Genomic DNA, 20,512 nt, shown 5'->3' with positions numbered 1-20,512 from the left:
TCAGCGATAAGTGGGCTCGCTCACAGGTGGATCCCTGTTTCTTTTAAGAAGTATGTCAGGGGTACAAGCTGGAATTCGAGATATCTCCCCCCAGACGTTTCCTAGATTATGGCTTGCCGACAACTCCCTCAGGCAGGGAGGCTGTACTAAAGGCAATTAATAAGCAGTATTCCCAACAGGTAATACTCAAGTGCCCCTACTTCAACAAGGACGGGGTTACTATTCTACACGGGTTGGGGTACCGAAACCGCATGGTTCGGTGTGACCCATTTATATTAAAATCCTTGAACACATACATAAAAAAATTCAAGTTCAAGATGGAATCGCTCGGGGCGGTTACTGCAAGCCTGGACAAGGGGGATTACATGGTATCCCAGGACATCAAGGATGCTTACCTGCATGTCCCCATCTACCATCCTCGCCAGAAGTACCTCAGATTTGTGGTACAGGATTACCATTACCAAGTCCAGACAGGACTGTACAAGGCACCGAGGGTGTTTACCGGGGTAATGGCCGAAATGATGATACTCCTTCGAAAAAAGGGAGTTTTAATTATCCCGTACTTGGACAATCTCCTTATAAGGGCGAGGTCCAAGGAGCAGTTGCTAGTCGGGGTAGCACTATTTTGGAAAGTGCTACAACAGCAGAGTTGGATTCTAAGCAGTCCAAAGTCACAGCTGGTTCCTATGACACGTCTACTGTTCCTGGGGATGGTTCTTGACACAGACCAGAAATAAGTGTTTCTCCGGGAGGAGAAAGCCAAGGAGCTGTCATCTCTAGTCAGAGACCTCCTGAAGCCAAAACAGGTATCGGTGCATCATTGCACGCGAATCCTGGGAAAAAGGGTAGCTTCCTACGAAGCAATCCCATTCGGCAGGTTCCATGCAAGAACTTTTCAGTGGGACCTGTTGGACAAGTGGTCCGGATCGCATCTTCAAATGCATCGGCTGATACCCTGGTCCTTGGAGACAGGGTTATCTCTAAAATGGTGGCTGCAGAGTGCCCATCTTAAGGAGGGCCGCAGGTTCGACATACTGGACTAGGTCCTAGTGACCATGGAGGCCAGCCTTTGAGGCTGGGGGCAGTCACACAGGGAAGAAAATTCCAAGGACTTTGGTCAAGTCAGGTGACTTCTCTACACAGGCAAGGCCTCTGCTTCAAAACCAGCCGGTACTGATCCAATCAGACAACATCTCGGCGGTCGCCCATGTAAACCAACAGGGCGACACAAGAAGCAGGATGGCGATGGCAAAAGCCACAAGGATTCTCCGATGGACGGAAAATCATGTGTTAGCACTGTCAACAGTGTTCATTCCCGGAGTGGACAACTGGGAAGCTGATCTTCTCAGCAGTCACGACCTCCACCCGGGAGAGTGGGGACTTCATCCAGAAGTCTTCCAAAGGAGTGTACACCTTTGGGAAAGGCCACAGGTGGACATGATGGCGTCCCGCCTCAACAAAAAGCTATAAAAGATATTGCGCCAGGTCAAGGGACCCTCAGGCGATAGTTGTGGACGCTCTGGTAACACTGTGGGTGTACCAGTCGTTTTATGTGTTCCCTCTTCTGCCCCTCATACCAAAGGTATTGAGAATAATAATAAGAAGGCGAGGAGTAAGAACGATACTCGTGGTTCCTGATTGGCCAAGAAGAGCTTGGTACCCAGAACTTCAAAAAATTATATCAGAGGACCCATGGCCTCTGCGGCTCAGACAGGACCTGCGGCAGCAGGGGCCCTGTCTGTTCCAAAACTTACCGCGGCTGCGTTTGACGGCATGGCGGTTGAACGCCGGATCCTGAAGGAAAAGGGCATTCCGGAGGAAGTCATTCCTACGCTTATTAAAGCTAGGAAAGAGGTTACAGCAAATCATTATCACCGCATATGGCGGAAGTATGTTGCATGGTGCGAGGCCGAAAAGGCCCCAACAGAGGAATTTCAACTAGGTCGATTTCTGCATTTCCTGCAAGCAGGAGTGAATATGGGCCTAAAACTGGGCTCCATTAAGGTACAGATCTCGGCTCTGTCGATTTTCTTTCAAAAAGAACTAGCTTCAGTACCTGAAGTTCAGACTTTTGTAAAGGGAGTGCTGCATATTCAGCCCCCGTTTGTGCCCCCTGTGGCACCTTGGGATCTCAACGTGGTGTTGAGTTTCTTAAAATCACATTGGTTTGTACCACTAAAAACCGTGGATCTGAAATATCTCACGTGGAAGGTGGTCATGTTATTGGCCTTGGCTTCGGCCAGGCGAGTATCAGAATTAGCGGCTTTGTCCTGTAAAAGCCCTTATCTGATTTTCCATATGGATAGGGCAGAATTGAGGACTCGTCCCCAGTTTCTCCCTAAGGTGGTGTCAGCGTTTCACCTGAACCAGCCTATTGTGGTGCCTGCGGCTACTAGGGACTTGGAGGACTCCAAGTTGTTAGACGTGGTCAGGGCCCTGAAAATATATGTTTCCAGGACGGCTGGAGTCAGAAAATCTGACTCGCTGTTTATCCTATATGCATCCAACAAGCTGGGTGCTCCTGCTTCTAAGCAGACTATTGCTCGTTGGATTTGTAGTACAATTCAGCTTGCACATTCTGTGGCAGGCCTGCCACAGCCAAAATCTGTCAATGCCGATTCCACAAGGAAGGTGGGCTCATCTTGGGCGGCTGCCCGAGGGGTCTCGGCTTTACAGTTTTGCCGAGCTGCTACTTGGTCAGGAGCAAATACGTTTGCAAAATTCTATAAATTTGATACCCTGGCTGAGGAGGACCTGGAGTTCTCTCATTCGGTGTTGCAGAGTCATCCGCACTCTCCCGCCCGTTTGGGAGCTTTGGTATAATCCCCATGGTCCTTACGGAGTTCCCAGCATCCACTAGGACGTCAGAGAAAATAAGAATTTACTCACCGGTAATTCTATTTCTCGTAGTCCGTAGTGGATGCTGGGCGCCCGTCCCAAGTGCGGTGTATCTGCAATACTTGTACGTAGTTATTGTTAACTAAATCGGGTTATTGTTGAGCCATCTGTTGAGAGGCTCGGTTGTTTCATACTGTTAACTGGGTTTCATATCGCGAGTTATACGGTGTGATTGGTGTGGCTGGTATGAGTCTTACCCGGGATTCAAAATCCTTCCTTATTGTGTACGCTCGTCCGGGCACGGTGTCCTAACTGAGGCTTGGAGGAGGGTCATAGTGGGAGGAGCCAGTGCACACCAGGTAGTCTAAGATCTTTCTAGAGTGCCCAGCCTCCTTCGGAGCCCGCTATTCCCCATGGTCCTTACGGAGTTCCCAGCATCCACTACGGACTACGAGAAATAGAATTACCGGTGAGTAAATTCTTATTTTAACACATTATGGCAGATAGTGTCTCCTTTTAACACATTATGGCAGACAGCGTCCCCTTTTTACACATTATGGCAGACTGTGTCCCCTTTTTACACATTACGGCAGACAGCGTCCCCCTTTTCTCTAACGTCCTAGTGGATGCTGGGGACTCCGTAAGGACCATGGGGAATAGACGGGCTCCGCAGGAGACTGGGCACTCTAAAAGATTTAGTACTACCTGGTGTGCACTGGCTCCTCCCTCTATGCCCCTCCTCCAGACCTCAGTTAGAATCTGTGCCCGGCCAGAGCTGGGTGCTTTTAGTGAGCTCTCCTGAGCTTGCTAATAAGAAAGTATTTTAGTTAGGTTTTTTTATTTTCAGAGAGCTTCTGCTGGCAACAGACTCTCTGCTACGTGGGACTGAGGGGAGAGAAGCAAACCTACTAACTGCGGCTAGGTTGCGCTTCTTAGGCTACTGGACACCATTAGCTCCAGAGGGTTCGAACACAGGATCTTAACCTTGGTCGTCCGCTCCCGGAGCCGCGCCGCCGCCCCCCTCGCAGAGCCAGAAGTCAGAAGCCGGCAGAAGCAAGGAGACATCGAAATCGGCGGCAGAAGACTCCTGTCTTCACATGAGGTAGCGCACAGCACTGCAGCTGTGCGCCATTGCGCCCACACTACCCACACACTCCGGTCACTGTAGGGTGCAGGGCGCAGGGGGGGGCGCCCTGGGCAGCAATTAGGATACCTCTTGGCAAAAAGACACATATATACAGCTGGGCACTGTATATATGTACGAGCCCCCGCCATTTTATTACACAGACCCGGGACAGAAGCCCGCCGCTGAGGGGGCGGGGCCTTCTTCCTCAGCACTAACCAGCGCCATTTTCTCTTCACAGCTCCGCTGAGAGGAAGCTCCCCAGGCTCTCCCCTGCAGTATCAAGGTAGAAAAAGGGTAAAAAGAGGGGGGGGCACATAAATTTAGGCGCAAATTATCATAAACAGCAGCTACTGGGTAAACACTAAGTTACTGTGTAATCCCTGGGTTATATAGCGCTATATATTATATATATAATCCCTGGGTTATATAGTGTAATCCCTGGGTTATATAGGGTGTGTGCTTTCATACTCTCTCTCTGTCTCCCCAAAAGGCCTTGTGGGGTCCTGTCCTCAATTAGAGCATTCCCTGTGTGTGTGCGGTGTGTCGGTACGTTTGTGTCGACATGTTTGACGAGGACGGTTACGTGGAGGCAGAACAAGTGCAAGTGAATGTGGTGTCGCCGCCGACGGCGCCGACACCTGATTGGATGGATATGTGGAAGGTGTTAAATGATAACGTAAGCTCCTTGCATAAAAGGTTGGATAATCAGTCAGGGTCTCAACCCGTGTCTGATTCTACAGCTCAGAGGCCGTCGGGGTCTCAAAAGCGCCCACTATCCCAGTTGGTTGACACAGATGTCGACACGGATTCTGACTCCAGTGTCGATGACGATGAGGCAAAGTTGCAGCCTAAAATGACTAAACCCATCCGATACATGATTATAGCAATGAAGGATGTATTGCACATATCGGAGGAAAACCCTGTCCCTGACAAGAGGGTTTATATGTTTGGGGAGAAAAAGCAAGAAGTGACTTTTCCCCCTTCACATGAATTAAATGAGTTATGTGAAAAAGCGTGGGATTCCCCTGATAGGAAAGTACTGATTTCCAAAAGATTACTTATGGCGTATCCTTTCCCGCCAACGGATAGGTTACGCTGGGAATCCTCCCCTAGGGTAGACAAAGCGTTGACGCGCTTATCTAAGAAGGTGGCCCTGCCGTCACAGGATACGGCCGCCCTAAAGGATCCTGCTGATAGGAAGCAGGAAGGTATCCTGAAGTCTGTTTATACACATTCTGGTACTCTTCTGAGGCCAGCAATTGCTGCGGCCTGGATGTGTAGTGCTGTAGCAGCATGGACGGATACTCTGTCTGAGGAGTTAGATACCCTGGACAGGGAGACTATTTTACTGACCCTAGGACATATCAAAGACGCTGTCCTATATATGCGGGATGTCCAGAGGGACATTTGCCTGCTGGGCTCTAGAATAAACGCAATGTCGATTTCTGCCAGAAGGGTCTTATGGACTCGGCAATGGCCAGGTGATGCCGACTCTAAAAAACACATGGAGGTGTTGCCTTATAAGGGTGAGGAATTGTTTGGGGACGGTCTCTCGGACCTAGTTTCCACGGCTACGGCTGGGAAGTCAAATTTCTTGCCATATATTCCCTCACAGCCAAAGAAAGCACCGTATTACCAAATGCAGTCCTTTCGTTCACAGAAAAGCAAGAAAGTCAGAGGTGCATCATTTCTTGCCAGAGGCAGGGGTAGAGGAAAAAAGCTGCACCATGCAGCTAGTTCCCAGGAACAAAAGTCCTCCCCGGCTTCCACTAAATCCACGCTGGGGCTCCACAGGCGGAGCCAGGAGCGGTGGGGGTGCGTCTCCGAAATTTCAGCCACCAGTCGGTTCGCTCACGGGTGGATCCTTGGGCTATACAAATTGTGTCTCAAGGATACAAGCTGGAATTCGAGGTGACGCCCCCTCACCGTTAACCTAAAATCTGCCTTGCCAGCTTCCCCCAGGGAAAGGGAGGTAGTGTTGGCAGCAATTCACAAGCTATATCTCCAGCAGGTGGTAGTGAAGGTTCCCCTCCTTCAACAGGGAGAGGGTTACTATTCCACCATGTTTGTGGTACCGAAACCGGACGGTTCGGTTAGACCCATTTTGAATTTAAAATCCCTGAATATTTATCTGAAGAAATTCAAGTTCAAGATGGAATCGCTCAGGGCGGTCATTGCAAGCCTGGAGGAAGGGGATTTTATGGTGTCTCTGGACATCAAGGATGCGTACTTACATGTCCCCATTTATCCACCTCATCAGGAGTACCTCAGGTTTGTGGTACAGGACTGTCATTACCAATTCCAGACGTTGCCGTTTGGCCTGTCCACGGCACCGAGAATATTTACCAAGGTAATGGCGGAAATGATGGTGCTCCTTCGGAAGCAAGGGGTTACAATTATCCCATACTTGGACGATCTCCTCATAAAGGCGAGGTCCAGGGAGCGGTTGCTGATCAGCGTAGCACTCTCTTAGGAAGTGTTGCTACAGCACGGCTGGATTCTGAATATTCCAAAGTCGCAGCTGATTCCTACGACGCGTCTGCCCTTCCTGGGCATGATTCTGGACACAAACCAGAAAAAGGTGTTTCTCCCGGAGGAGAAGGCTCAGGAGCTCGTGACTCTGGTCAGAGGCCTCCTAATACCAAAACAGGTATCTGTGCATCACTGCACGCGAGTCCTGGGAAAGATGGTGGCGTCATGCGAAGCCATTCCCTTCTGCAGGTTCAATGCGAGGATCTTTCAGTGGGATCTGTTGGACAAGTGGTCCGGATCGCATCTTCAGATGCATCGGCTGATCACCCTGTCCCCCAGGGCCAGGGTGTCTCTTCTGTGGTGGCTGCAAAGTGCTCACCTCCTCGATGGCTGCAGGTTCGGCATACAGGACTGGGTCCTGGTGACCACGGATGCAAGCCTCCGAGGATGGGGGGCAGTCACTCAAGGAAGAAACTTCCAGGGGCTGTGGTCAAGTCAGGAGACTTGTCTGCACATCAATATCCTGGAACTAAGGGCCATATACAACGCCCTGAGTCAAGCGGAGCCTCTGCTTCGAAATCAACCAGTGCTGATTCAGTCAGACAACATCACTGCAGTGGCCCATGTAAACCGCCAGGGCGGCACAAGAAGCAGGGTGGCAATGGCAGAAGCCACCAGGATTCTTCGTTGGGCGGAGAATCACGTACTAGCACTGTCAGCAGTGTTCATTCCGGGAGTGGACAACTGGGAAGCAGACTTCCTCAGCAGGCACGACCTCCACCCGGGAGAGTGGGGACTTCATCAAGAAGTCTTCACGCAGATTGCAAATCGATGGGAACTGCCACAGGTGGACATGATGGCGTCCCGTCTCAACAAAAAGGTATTGCGCCAGGTCAAGAGACCCTCAGGCGATAGCTGTGGACGCACTAGTAACACCGTGGGTGTTCCAGTCGGTCTATGTGTTTCCTCCTCTTCCTCTCATACCAAAGGTGCTGAGAATTGTAAGAAAAAGAGGAGTGAGAACAATACTCATTGTTCCGGAGTGGCCAAGAAGGACTTGGTACCCGGAATTGTAAGAAATGCTCACAGAGGACCCATGGCCTCTGCCTCTCAGACAGGACCTGTTACAACAAGGGCCCTGTCTGTTCCAAGACTTACCGCGGCTGCGTTTAACGGCATGGCGGTTGAACGCTGGATCCTAGCGGAAAAAGGCATTCCGGATAAAGTTATTCCTACGCTGATAAAGGCTAGGAAGGACGTGACAGCAAAGCATTATCACCGTATATGGCGGAAATATGTTGCTTGGTGTGAGGCCAGGAAGGCCCCTACAGAGGAATTCCAGCTGGGTCGATTCCTGCACTTCCTACAGTCAGGAGTGACTATGGGCCTAAAATTAGGGTCCATAAAGGTCCAGATTTCGGCCCTATCCATTTTCTTCCAAAAAGAACTGGCTTCACTGCCTGAGGTTCAGACGTTTGTTAAGGGAGTGCTGCATATTCAGCCCCCTTTTGTGCCACCAGTGGCACCTTGGGATCTTAACGTGGTGTTGAGTTTCCTGAAATCACACTGGTTTGAGCCACTTAAGACCGTGGAGCTAAAGTATCTCACGTGGAAAGTGGTCATGCTGTTGGCCTTAGCTTCGGCTAGGCGCGTGTCAGAATTGGCGGCTTTGTCATGTAAAAGCCCCTATCTGGTTTTCCATATGGATAGGGCAGAATTGCGGACTCGTCCGCAATTTCTGCCAAAGGTGGTGTCATCCTTTCATTTGAACCAACCTATTGTGGTGCCTGCGGCTACTTGTGACTTGGAGGATTCCAAGTTGCTTGACGTAGTCCAGGCTTTGAAGATTTATGTGACCAGAACGACTGGAGTCAGGAAGACTGACTCGCTGTTTGTCCTGTATGCATCCAACAAGCTGGGTGCTCCTGCTTCAAAGCAAACTATTGCTCGCTGGATCTGTAGCACGATTCAGCAGGCTCATTCTGCGGCTGGATTGCCGCATCCAAAATCAGTGAAAGCCCATTCCACAAGAAAGGTGGGTTCTTCTTGGGCGGCTGCCCGAGGGGTCTCGGCATTACAGCTTTGCCGAGCTGCTACTTGGTCGGGTTCAAACACATTTGCAAAGTTCTACAAGTTTGAAACCCTGGCTGAGGAGGACCTTGAGTTTGCCCATTCGGTGCTGCAGAGTCATCCGCACTCTCCCGCCCGTTTGGGAGCTTTGGTATAATCCCCATGGTCCTTACGGAGTCCCCAGCATCCACTAGGACGTTAGAGAAAATAAGAATTTACTCACCGGTAATTCTATTTCTCGTAGTCCGTAGTGGATGCTGGGCGCCCGTCCCAAGTGCGGACTTTCTGCAATACGTGTATATAGTTATTGCTTACTAAAGGGTTATGTTATGTGGCATCAGTTGAGTGATGCTTGTTTGTTGTTCATACTGTTAACTGGGTAAGTTTATCACGAGTTATACGGTGTGATTGGTGTGGCTGGTATGAGTCTTACCCTGGATTCCAAATTCCTTTCCTTGTAATGTCAGCTCTTCCGGGCACAGTTTCCTTAACTGAGGTCTGGAGGAGGGGCATAGAGGGAGGAGCCAGTGCACACCAGGTAGTACTAAATCTTTCTTTAGAGTGCCCAGTCTCCTGCGGAGCCAGTCTATTCCCCATGGTCCTTACGGAGTCCCCAGCATCCACTACGGACTTCGAGAATAGATTTACCGGTGAGTAAAATCTTATTTTTACACATTGTGGCAGACAGTGTCCCCTTGTTACACATTATGGCTGACAGCGTCCCCTTTTTACACATTGCTGCTGACATCGTCCCCTTTTTACACATTGCGGCAGACAGCGTCCCCCTTTTTACACATTATGGCACAGCGTCCCCTATTTTACACATTATGGCAGACAGCGTCCCCCTTTTTACACAACACGGCAGACAGCGTCCCCTTTTTACACAACACGGCAGACAGCGTCCCCCTTTTTACACAACACGGCAGACAGCGTCCCCCTTTTTACACATTGTGGCAGACAAAATAGAGAAAGAGAGAGATAATACTTACCATCTCTCCCGCTGGCAGTCAGGCTCCTCGTGCTGGCAGAGATCCCGGGCAGCCGCAGGGGAGAAGGAGGGAGGGGGACTGGAGCCGCAGCAGCGCTATGTAATTGGTAGTAGCGCCGCTGCAGCTGTCTCCTTTCCTTCCGTATTGGCTGCCCGCTGCTGCTGTGAATGCTGGGATGAAGGAACCGCATCCCATCATTCACAGCAGCGGCGGCCAACCAATACGGAAGGAGAGGGGACAGCTGCAGCGGCGCTACTACCAATTACATAGCACTGCTGCGGCTCCAGTCCCCCTCCCTCCTTCTCCGCTGCCTCCGGCGCTGCTCTCTCCTCAACAACGCGGCGCACACAGCAGAGGCGGCATGTAATGAGTCAGTTTGACTCATTACATGCCGCTGGCTGTTGCGCCCTCAGGGCAACTGCGCTGTGTGCCAGGCACACCTGGCACACATGTAGTTACGACCCTGCAAGATATAAAGTATAATCATTCATCAGTGAACAGTGGGAACATCGCATCAGAAGCTCCCAGTATCGGTTACACCGCTGAACATATAATAAGCTACACCAGTGATGGCTAACCTTGACACTCCAGCTGTTGTTGAACTACACATCCCAGCATGCCCTGCAACAGTTTTAGCATGGCCAAATAGCAAAACTGTAGCAAGGCATGCTGGTATGTGTAGTTCAACAACAGCTGGAGTGTCAAGGTTAGCCATCACTGAGCTACACGCTGCTCCACCCTGTCTGTTATAAGCTGTAGGTGTCCAGTAGTGGCTGGGTGAGGGCGGGCAGCACGCCCATGAGGGTGAGTATAGGCTCTGTACGGACAGAAGAGAGGGAGAGCGGATGTACTGAGCAGGAGAGATTCGGGGTGACAGCGGAGGGATGGAGGGGAGTACTTGGGTTGAACCACTGTATCTATGACACCCTGCACTTTGCTGTAGTAATATACTGTACTGCTGGATTTGTGAATAAGATAGTCGCATGGTTTCTCTCCGTATTTACAGGTCCTTATAGATTGGATTAATGAGGTTCTGGTGGAGGAGCGGATCATCGTGAAGAATCTGGAGGAAGATTTTTATGACGGGCAAGTTCTGCAGAAGCTTCTAGGTGAGTAACCATAAAAACACTACAGGGATTGTAGCCTCTCAGCGCTGGTGAATTGTCCGATCTCACTCGTTCCTGGTTGTTGGAGCAGCTGTTTCTCCACAAAATAAGTTTCACGTCGGATACTGCCATATTTCTGGAAACGTCTGCTGTACTGCAAGTCACTGGGGGAGAGTCAAATGTTTGAAAAGTCAGTTGGGAGTCTGTTTTTTCCTATCTAATAGACAGACACCCAACCGACTTTTCAAACATTTGAATTCCACCCACTGACTTGGATCGGGATACGGTCTTTAGGTCGGCCACTATTGGTCGACATGCATTAGGTCGACATGGTCACTAGGTCTTCATGGAAAAAGGTCAACATGCGTTTTTCAATTTTTTTTAAATAAATAAATTTTTAGACTTTTTCATATTTACGATCCACGTGGACTACAATTGGGAATAGTAACCTGTGCCGAGCGCAGCAAGGCACCTTGCCCAAAGCATGGCGAGCGAAGCAGTAATTGGGATCCCTGTCACTTTACGAAGAAAACGACACCAAAAAAGTAAAAAATCTCATGTAGACCTTTTTTCCATGTCGACCTATATAATAGCCCAGATCTGTGACTAATGCTGGGCAGAGTCACAGTCACAGATCTGGCCAATTACCAGCCGAGTATTCCCTTTCTCTGGTGTCCCAGCATGGCTCTCTCCCTGGCCGGCGGTCTGCCCGGGGCACAGCTCTCCAGGCGCAGCCCCTCTGTGTGCACCATGCTGCATGGGGGACTGCTCAGCTGCATGACCCGGGGATCAGGACCCAGCGCCAGCACGCTAACCACGTTGCACACCTCACCCGCAGCAGCAGCCCACCGGACTCCACCATGTGCAGGGACAGCACCACCACCATCATGTCTTCCGCTCCTCAACACCCTGAGCAGGTCTGGGGCGCAGCAGCTCAGAACATTACATGGTTCAAGCCATGGACCAGAGGTATGGACAACCCTGCACCCGTCCCTCCCCCACCCGCGGCACCCCCTCTCCTGCGCGCCCACCTGCGGCACCCCCTCCCCTGCGCGCCCACCTGCGGCACCCCAACTCCTTCCCCAAGGCACCTCCGGACTCCCTACCCCACCTGTGACACCCCCGCAACCTGCCCCTTCCCAACCCACAGCGCCTTCAGAACCCCTCCCCAATCTGCAACAGCCCCTCCCCTGCCCCACCCGCAGCACCCCCTCCCCTCCCCCACCTGCAGCACCTCCTCCCCTCCACCAATATTTATTTTTCTCTATCGTCCTAGTGGATGCTGGGGTTCCTGAAAGGACCATGGGGAATAGCGGCTCCGCAGGAGACAGGGCACAAAAAGTAAAGCTTTATGATCAGGTGGTGTGTACTGGCTCCTCCCCCTATGACCCTCCTCCAAGCCTCAGTTAGGTTTTTGTGCCCGTCCGAGAAGGGTGCAATCTAGGTGGCTCTCCTAAAGAGCTGCTTAGAAAAGTTTAGCTTAGGTTTTTTATTTTACAGTGAGTCCTGCTGGCAACAGGATCACTGCAACGAGGGACTTAGGGGAGAAGAAGTGAACTCACCTGCGTGCAGGATGGATTGGCTTCTTTGGCTACTGGACATCAGCTCCAGAGGGACGATCACAGGTACAGCCTGGATGGTCACCGGAGCCTCGCCGCCGGCCCCCTTGCAGATGCTGAAAAGAGAAGAAGGTCCAGAATCGGCGGCAGAAGACTCCTCAGTCTTCTTAAGGTAGCGCACAGCACTGCAGCTGTGCGCCATTGCTCTCAGCACACTTCACACGGCAGTCACTGAGGGTGCAGGGCGCTGGGGGGGGGGCGCCCTGGGAAGCAATGTAAACCTATTTTTTGGCATAAAATACCTCACATATAGCCTCCGGGGGCTATATGGAGATATTTAACCCCTGCCAGAATCCGTTAAAGAGCGGGAGACGAGCCCGCCGAAAAAGGGGCGGGGCCTATCTCCTCAGCACACAGCGCCATTTTCCTCACACAGCTCCGCTGGTCAGGAAGGCTCCCAGGCTCTCCCCTGCACTGCACTACAGAAACAGGGTAAAACAAGAGAGGGGGGGCAAAATTGTGGCAAAATTATATATATTAAAGCAGCTATATAGGGAGCACTTATTATAAGGCTATCCCTGTCATATATAGCGCTTTTGGTGTGTGCTGGCAAACTCTCCCTCTGTCTCCCCAAAGGGCTAGTGGGGTCCTGTCTTCTTTAAGAGCATTCCCTGTGTGTCTGCTGTGTGTCGGTACGTGTGTGTCGACATGTATGAGGACGATATTGGTGTGGAGGCGGAGCAATTGCCAAATATGGGGATGTCACCCCCTAGGGAGTCGACACCAGAATGGATGGCTTTATTTATGGAATTACGGGATAGTGTCAACACGCTAAAGCAGTCGTTTGACGACATGAGACGGCCGGACAATCAATCAGCACCTGTCCAGGCGCCTCAAACACCGTCAGGGGCTGTAAAACGCCCGTTACCTCAGTCGGTCGACACGGACCCAGACACAGGCACTGATTCCAGTGGCGACGGTGACGAATCAACCGTATTTTCCAGTAGGGCCACACGTTATATGATTTTGGCAATGAAGGAGGCGTTACATATTGCTGATACTACAGGTACCACAAAACAGGGTATTATGTGGGGTGTGAAAAAACTACCTATAGTTTTTCCTGAATCAGATGAATTAAATGAGGTGTGTGATGAAGCGTGGGTTGCCCCCGATAAAAAACTGCTAATTTCAAAGAAGTTATTGGCTTTATACCCTTTCCCGCCAGAGGTTAGGGCGCGCTGGGAAACACCTCCTAGGGTGGACAAGGCGCTCACACGCTTATCAAAACAAGTGGCGTTACCCTCTCCTGAGACGGCCGCACTTAAAGATCCAGCAGATAGGAGGATGGAAAATATCCAAAAAAGTATATACACACATACAGGTGTTATACTACGACCAGCTATAGCGACAGCCTGGATGTGCAGTGCTGGGGTAGCTTGGTCAGAGTCCCTGATTGAAAATATTGATACCCTGGATAGGGACAATGTTTTACTGTCTTTAGAGCAAATAAAGGATGCGTTTCTTTATATGCGTGATGCACAGAGGGATATTTGCACACTGGCATCACGGGTAAGTGCTATGTCCATTTCGGCCAGAAGAAGTTTATGGACGCGACAGTGGTCAGGTGATGCAGACTCAAAACGGCATATGGAAGCTCACTCGCAGGTGGATCCCTGGATCCTGCAGATAATATCTCAGGGTTACAGGTTGGAACTAGAGACGTCTCCACCTCGCCGTTTCCTGAAGTCTGCTTTACCAACGTCCCCCTCCGACAGGGTGACGGTCTTGGAAGCCATTCACAAGCTGTACTCTCAGCAGGTGATAGTCAAGGTACCCCTTTTACAACAAGGAAAGGGGTATTATTCCACTCTATTTGTAGTACCGAAGCCGGATGGCTCGGTAAGACCTATTCTAAATCTGAAATCCTTGAACCTGTACATAAAAAAGTTCAAGTTCAAGATGGAGTCACTCAGAGCGGTGATAGCGAACCTGGAAGAAGGGGACTTTATGGTATCCTTGGACATCAAGGATGCGTATCTCCACGTTCCAATTTACCCCTCACACCAGGGGTACCTCAGGTTCGTCGTACAGAACTGTCACTATCAGTTTCAGACGCTGCCGTTTGGATTGTCCACGGCACCTCGGGTCTTTACCAAGGTAATGGCCGAGATGATGATTCTTCTTCGAAGAAAAGGCGTATTAATTATCCCATACTTGGACGATCTCCTAATAAGGGCAAGGTCCAGAGAACAGCTAGAGATGGGACTAGCACTGTCTCAAGAAGTGCTAAAGCAGCACGGGTGGATTCTGAATATTCCAAAATCCCAGTTAATTCCGACAACACGTCTGCTGTTCTTAGGGATGATTCTGGACACGGTTCAGAAAAAGGTTTTTCTCCCGGAGGAAAAAGCCAAGGAGTTATCCGAACTTGTCAGGAACCTCCCAAAACCAGGAAAGGTGTCTGTACATCAATGCACAAGAGTCCTGGGAAAAATGGTGGCTTCTTACGAAGCAATTCCATTCGGCAGATTCCACGCAAGAGTTTTCCAGAGGGATCTGCTGGACAAATGGTCAGGGTCGCATCTTCAGATGCACCAGCGGATAACCCTGTCTCCAAGGACAAGGGTATCTCTTCTGTGGTGGTTGCAGAGTGCTCATCTATTGGTGGGCCGCAGATTCGGCATACAGGATTGGATCCTGGTGACCACGGACGCCAGCCTGAGAGGCTGGGGAGCAGTCACACAAGGAAGAAACTTCCAGGGCGTGTGGTCGAGCCTGGAAACGTCTCTTCACATAAACATTCTGGAACTAAGAGCAATCTACAATGCTCTAAGCCAGGCAGAACCTCTGCTTCAAGGAAAACCGGTGTTGATCCAGTCGGACAACATCACGGCAGTCGCCCATGTAAACAGACAGGGCGGCACAAGAAGCAGGAGTGCAATGGCAGAAGCTGCAAGGATTCTTCGCTGGGCGGAGAATCATGTGATAGCACTGTCAGCAGTGTTCATCCCGGGAGTGGACAACTGGGAAGCAGACTTCCTCAGCAGACACGACCTTCACCCGGGAGAGTGGGGACTTCATCCAGAAGTTTTCCACATGCTTGTAACCCGTTGGGAAAGACCAATGGTGGACATGATGGCGTCTCGCCTCAACAAAAAACTGGACAGGTATTGCGCCAGGTCAAGAGATCCGCAGGCAATAGCTGTGGACGCGCTGGTAACGCCTTGGGTGTACCAGTCGGTGTATGTGTTTCCTCCTCTGCCTCTCATACCAAAAGTATTGAGAATTATACGGCAAAGAGGCGTAAGAACGATACTAGTGGCTCCGGATTGGCCAAGAAGGACTTGGTACCCGGAACTTCAAGAGATGATCACGGAGGATCCGTGGCCTCTACCTCTGAGAAGGGACCTGCTTCAGCAGGGTCCCTGTCTGTTTCAGGACTTACCGCGGCTGCGTTTGACGGCATGGCGGTTGAACGCCGGATCCTAAAGGGAAAAGGCATTCCGGAAGAAGTCATTCCTACCTTGATTAAAGCAAGGAAGGAAGTAACCGCGCAACATTATCACCGCATTTGGCGAAAATATGTTGCGTGGTGCGAGGATCGGAGTGCTCCGACGGAGGAATTTCAACTGGGTCGATTCCTACATTTCCTGCAATCAGGATTGTCTATGGGTCTCAAATTGGGATCTATTAAGGTTCAAATTTCGGCCCTGTCGATTTTCTTCCAGAAAGAATTGGCTTCAGTTCCTGAAGTCCAGACCTTTGTTAAGGGGGTGCTGCATATACAGCCTCCTGTGGTGCCTCCAGTGGCACCGTGGGATCTCAATGTTGTTTTGGACTTTCTCAAATCTCATTGATTTGAACCACTAAAAAATGTGGATTTGAAATATCTCACATGGAAAGTGACCATGCTACTAGCCCTGGCTTCGGCCAGGAGAGTGTCAGAACTGGCAGCTTTATCTTACAAAAGCCCATATCTGATTTTCCATTCGGACAGGGCAGAACTGTGGACTCGTCCGCATTTTCTCCCTAAGGTGGTGTCAGCATTTCATCTGAACCAGCCTATTGTAGTGCCTGCGGCTACAAGCGACTTGGAGGACTCCAAGTTGTTGGACGTTGTCAGAGCTTTAAAAATATACATTTCAAGGACAGCTGGAGTCAGGAAATCTGACTCACTGTTTATACTATATGCTCCCAACAAGTTGGGCGCTCCTGCGTCTAAGCAGACTATTGCTCGCTGGATTTGTAGTACGATTCAGCTTGCACATTCTGTGGCAGGCCTGCCACAGCCAAAATCGGTAAATGCCCACTCCACAAGGAAGGTGGGTTCTTCTTGGGCGGCTGCCCGAGGGGTCTCGGCATTACAACTCTGCCGAGCGGCTACGTGGTCGGGGGAGAACACGTTTGTAAAATTCTACAAATTTGATACCCTGGCTAAGGAGGACCTGGAGTTCTCTCATTCGGTGCTGCAGAGTCATCCGCACTCTCCCGCCCGTTTGGGAGCTTTGGTATAATCCCCATGGTCCTTTCAGGAACCCCAGCATCCACTAGGACGATAGAGAAAATAAGAATTTACTTACCGATAATTCTATTTCTCGGAGTCCGTAGTGGATGCTGGGCGCCCATCCCAAGTGCGGTTTATCTGCAATAATTGTACATAGTTATTGTTACCTAAATCGGGTTATTGTTGTAGGGAGCCATCTTTCAGAGGCTCCTCTGTTATCATGCTGTTAACTGGGTTCAGATCACAGGTTGTACGGTGTGATTGGTGTGGCTGGTATGAGTCTTACCCGGGATTCATAAATCCTTCCTTATTGTGTACGCTCGTCCGGGCACAGTATCCTAACTGAGGCTTGGAGGAGGGTCATAGGGGGAGGAGCCAGTACACACCACCTGATCATAAAGCTTTACTTTTTGTGCCCTGTCTCCTGCGGAGCCGCTATTCCCCATGGTCCTTTCAGGAACCCCAGCATCCACTACTGACTCCGAGAAATAGAATTATCGGTAAGTAAATTCTTATTATTTAGCCATGCTCTTTGTTTCAGGGCATTAGTGATAACGGCCCTCATTCCGAGTTGATCGCTAGCTGCCGTTGTTCGCAGCGCAGCGATCAGGCTAAAAATCTGCATTTCTGCGCATGCGTATGGTGCGCACGCGCGACGTACTGTCACAAAAGCCGATGCAGTTTTACACAAGCTCTAGCCAAGCTTTTCAGTCGCACTGCTGGACGCAGAGTGATTGACAGGAAGTGGGTGTTTCTGGATGGCAACTGACCGTTTTCGGGGAGTGTGTGTAAAAACGCAGGCGTGCCAGGGAAAACGCAGGCGTGGCTGGGGAAACGCAGGCGTGGCTGGGGAAACGTAGGCGTGGCAGAAGTGATCGCAATCTAGGAGTAAGTCTCGAGCTACTCAGAAACTGCACAATCTTTTTCTATAGCAGATCTGCAATCCTTTTGTTCGCACTTCTGCTAAGCTAAAATACACTCCCAGAGGGCGGCGGCTTAGCGTTTGCACTGCTGCAAAAAGCAGCTAGCGAGCGAACAACTCGGAATGAGGGCCAACATTGGGTGGGATAATGTTGGAACTTAACAAATACTTCCTCTTCAGTCGTTTCTTCTTTAAAGGTGACTGCACTGCTCTGTGAAGCCATACTGAGTATGACCAGGGTACACATTCCTTCCTAGGGCAGAGGGTTTGTTTCAGCAAGTTCATTTTTCAGTGTTGTTCTGGTCTCATTCAATTTTTGTTTTGCCAAAAAGGGTCATTTTGTGTGCTGAACCAATGTTGCAGACTATATAATTATTAGGAACTGGTGGTAACTCTGGTGCAGGCCCAATGCTGCCTCCATTCCCCCCCTCACATCATGTCACTGCCCCTGTCGCATGCAGCCCTGCCCTCACTGACACATCACTCATCTCCTGATATACTCTGTGCTGCTGGGAGACCCTGCTCCTCCCACTATATAACTCTCAGTCTTTGGCTTCCTGCTGCCTCCATTCCTCTCCTCACATCATGTCACTGCCCCTGTCACATGCAGCCCTGTCCTCACTGACACATCACTCATCTCCTGATATACTCTGTGCTGCTGGGAGACCCTGCTCCTCCCACTATACACCTCTCAGTCTGTGGCTTCCTGCTGCCTCCATTCCCCTCCTCACATCATGTCACTGCCCCTGTCACATGCAGCCCTGTCCTCACTGACACATCATCTCCTGATATACTCTGTGCTGCTGGGGACCCTGCTCCTCCCACTATATAACTCCATCTATGGCTTCCTGCTGCCTCCATTCTGATTGGCTGCTACACAACGACGTACACCAGTTACCATAAATGTTGCTAAATATTTGGCCATCATTTCTGATAAATGTTGATGGGTGTGATCCATGTCTTTGTATTATACTATAAATTACACGCTGCAATAATATCACTTAATCATACAGTACTTTTGCTCCTCTCGGTTACTGCGCAAATTAATAGTTGCTGAAATATTTTGGGGCGTTGGACGAGCACTTACACATGTTAATGTTATTTTTCCTCATTTCAACTACTAATTACCTATATTCAAATAGTTTCCTGCAGCCCCACCAATAAGCCCCCACGTCTACGTGAGGCTCCGCCCCTCTTAGGACTTTATAAATGTGGTGATTAGTATGAATGACAAGAAGCCTTTGATAAATACTGGGTTCACTACGATATGCCGGCAGTCGGGCTCCCGGCGACCAGCATACCGGCGCCGGGAGCCCGACCGCCGGCTAACCGACAGTGTGGCGAGCGCAAATGAGCCCCTTGCGGGCTCGCTGCGCTCGCCACGCTATTTTATTCTCCCTCCAGGGGTGTCGTGGACCCCCACGAGGGAGAATAAGTGTCGGGATCCCGGCGCCGGTATACTGTGCGCCGGGATCCCGTCAGTCGGCATACTGAAGACCACCCATAAATACTACAGTGCGATTAGTGTATTGCGTTACTTTTCACAAACCGCCTCTCTGTCACTGCACTACCATCAGTGGGGGTGCTGGTGCTTTTACTATGCATGCTCTCCTGGTGTGCTCGTATGCATGCCGTGAAGAGAGTGCGTCACTATCCGGTCGCTAGACTAGAAAGTAGTGAGTCTCGGTAGCAGAGAGCCAGTCTGAGGTGATTGGGGAAACACCCCGGCATAGTAGAACGGTATCCGTTTGGATGGTCGACCACTATTGGTCGACATGGACACATGGTCGACACATAAAAATGGTCGACAAGTGAAAGGTCAACATGGCTTTAAAAAAAAAATATATATATATATTTTTTTTTTCCATACTTTACCATCCACGCGGACTACGAGCCATGCAAGGGGACGCGGGTACACTAATTGGGGTTCCTGGTCATGTTACGGAAAAAATTACACAAAAAAGTTGAAAAATCCATGTCGATCTTTTCATATGTCGACCTGTCGTGTCAATAGTGACTGTCGACCATAACAGTAGAACAATGTATTTGTCTTCATGTATTTCTTTTTTGTTTAATATTTGTTAATTGCAGAAAAACTGGCGAACCGCAAGCTGAACGTGGCCGAGGTGACGCAGTCTGAGATCGGACAGAAACAAAAGCTGCAGACCATCTTGGATGATATACAAGAATTCCTGAGACCGCATGGATGGGCCATACGGTGGAACATTGACTGTGAGTCCAGGAGACTCTTCACCTTAGAAAGAGACGCTTCGTGTAGGGCATTGGTTCCCAAACTGGGTGCTGTGGGGCACTTACAGGGGTGGCATGGGATGGTGGTCCAGAACCAAATCAAATTATTAATGGCTGCCAATCGTACAATATGTGAATGACCGTTCTGTCCACAAATCACCTTTTAATCATTTTTGCTGAATTTCTCAAGCAGAAAATGTTGGCTTCCGGGAGCCGGGAAAAAACATCCGAACACGCTAGGGCGCCGCAACTCCAGAAAGTTTGGGCACCACTGCTGTACGGAGTATATGGACCCATAACACATGTATCTGGCACTGTGGCTGATGCCTTCTTTCTGCCTCGGAGTAACCCTTTCTCCCTCATGTGCTTGCAGCAATCCATGGGAAGAACCTGGTCGCCATCTTGCACCTGCTAGTAGCGTTAGCCATGCATTTCCGGGCACCTATCCGACTTCCCGAGCATGTCTGCGTGCAGGTGGTGGTTGTAAAGGTAAGAAAACTGGACAAGTTCTTTCGGTTTGCTAGAAACTGCTGCTGGATCCTTGGTTCCGTGCCGGTCCTGCCCCATGATCATGTGACATCGTGAAGCCACAATGAGTGGGCGGGGCAGCTGAGACCACAGAGAAGCTGACTGTAGGGTGCAAATCGAAGCACCCTGTATGCCCATTATAGGCGCT

The 20,512-nt window shown here is 50.3% G+C and overlaps 1 protein-coding gene across 2 annotated transcripts in view; it reads left to right on the top strand.

The window, feature by feature from the left end:
- Positions 1-20,512, top strand: part of PARVB (parvin beta) — a 56,898-nt gene that overhangs the window by 20,410 nt on the left and 15,976 nt on the right. For both annotated transcript variants that reach the window (XM_063928916.1, XM_063928917.1), the window contains exons 4-6: positions 10,502-10,604; positions 19,678-19,818; positions 20,210-20,325. In XM_063928916.1, coding sequence (XP_063784986.1) covers positions 10,502-10,604; positions 19,678-19,818; positions 20,210-20,325 — 360 coding nt within the window. The remainder of the gene's footprint in view (positions 1-10,501; positions 10,605-19,677; positions 19,819-20,209; positions 20,326-20,512) is intronic.

Source organism: Pseudophryne corroboree, chromosome 6 (assembly GCF_028390025.1).
Source record: "Pseudophryne corroboree isolate aPseCor3 chromosome 6, aPseCor3.hap2, whole genome shotgun sequence".
In the NCBI taxonomy this organism is placed as follows: Eukaryota; Metazoa; Chordata; class Amphibia; order Anura; family Myobatrachidae; genus Pseudophryne; species Pseudophryne corroboree.
This window is presented reverse-complemented; position numbering and strand designations above follow the sequence as displayed.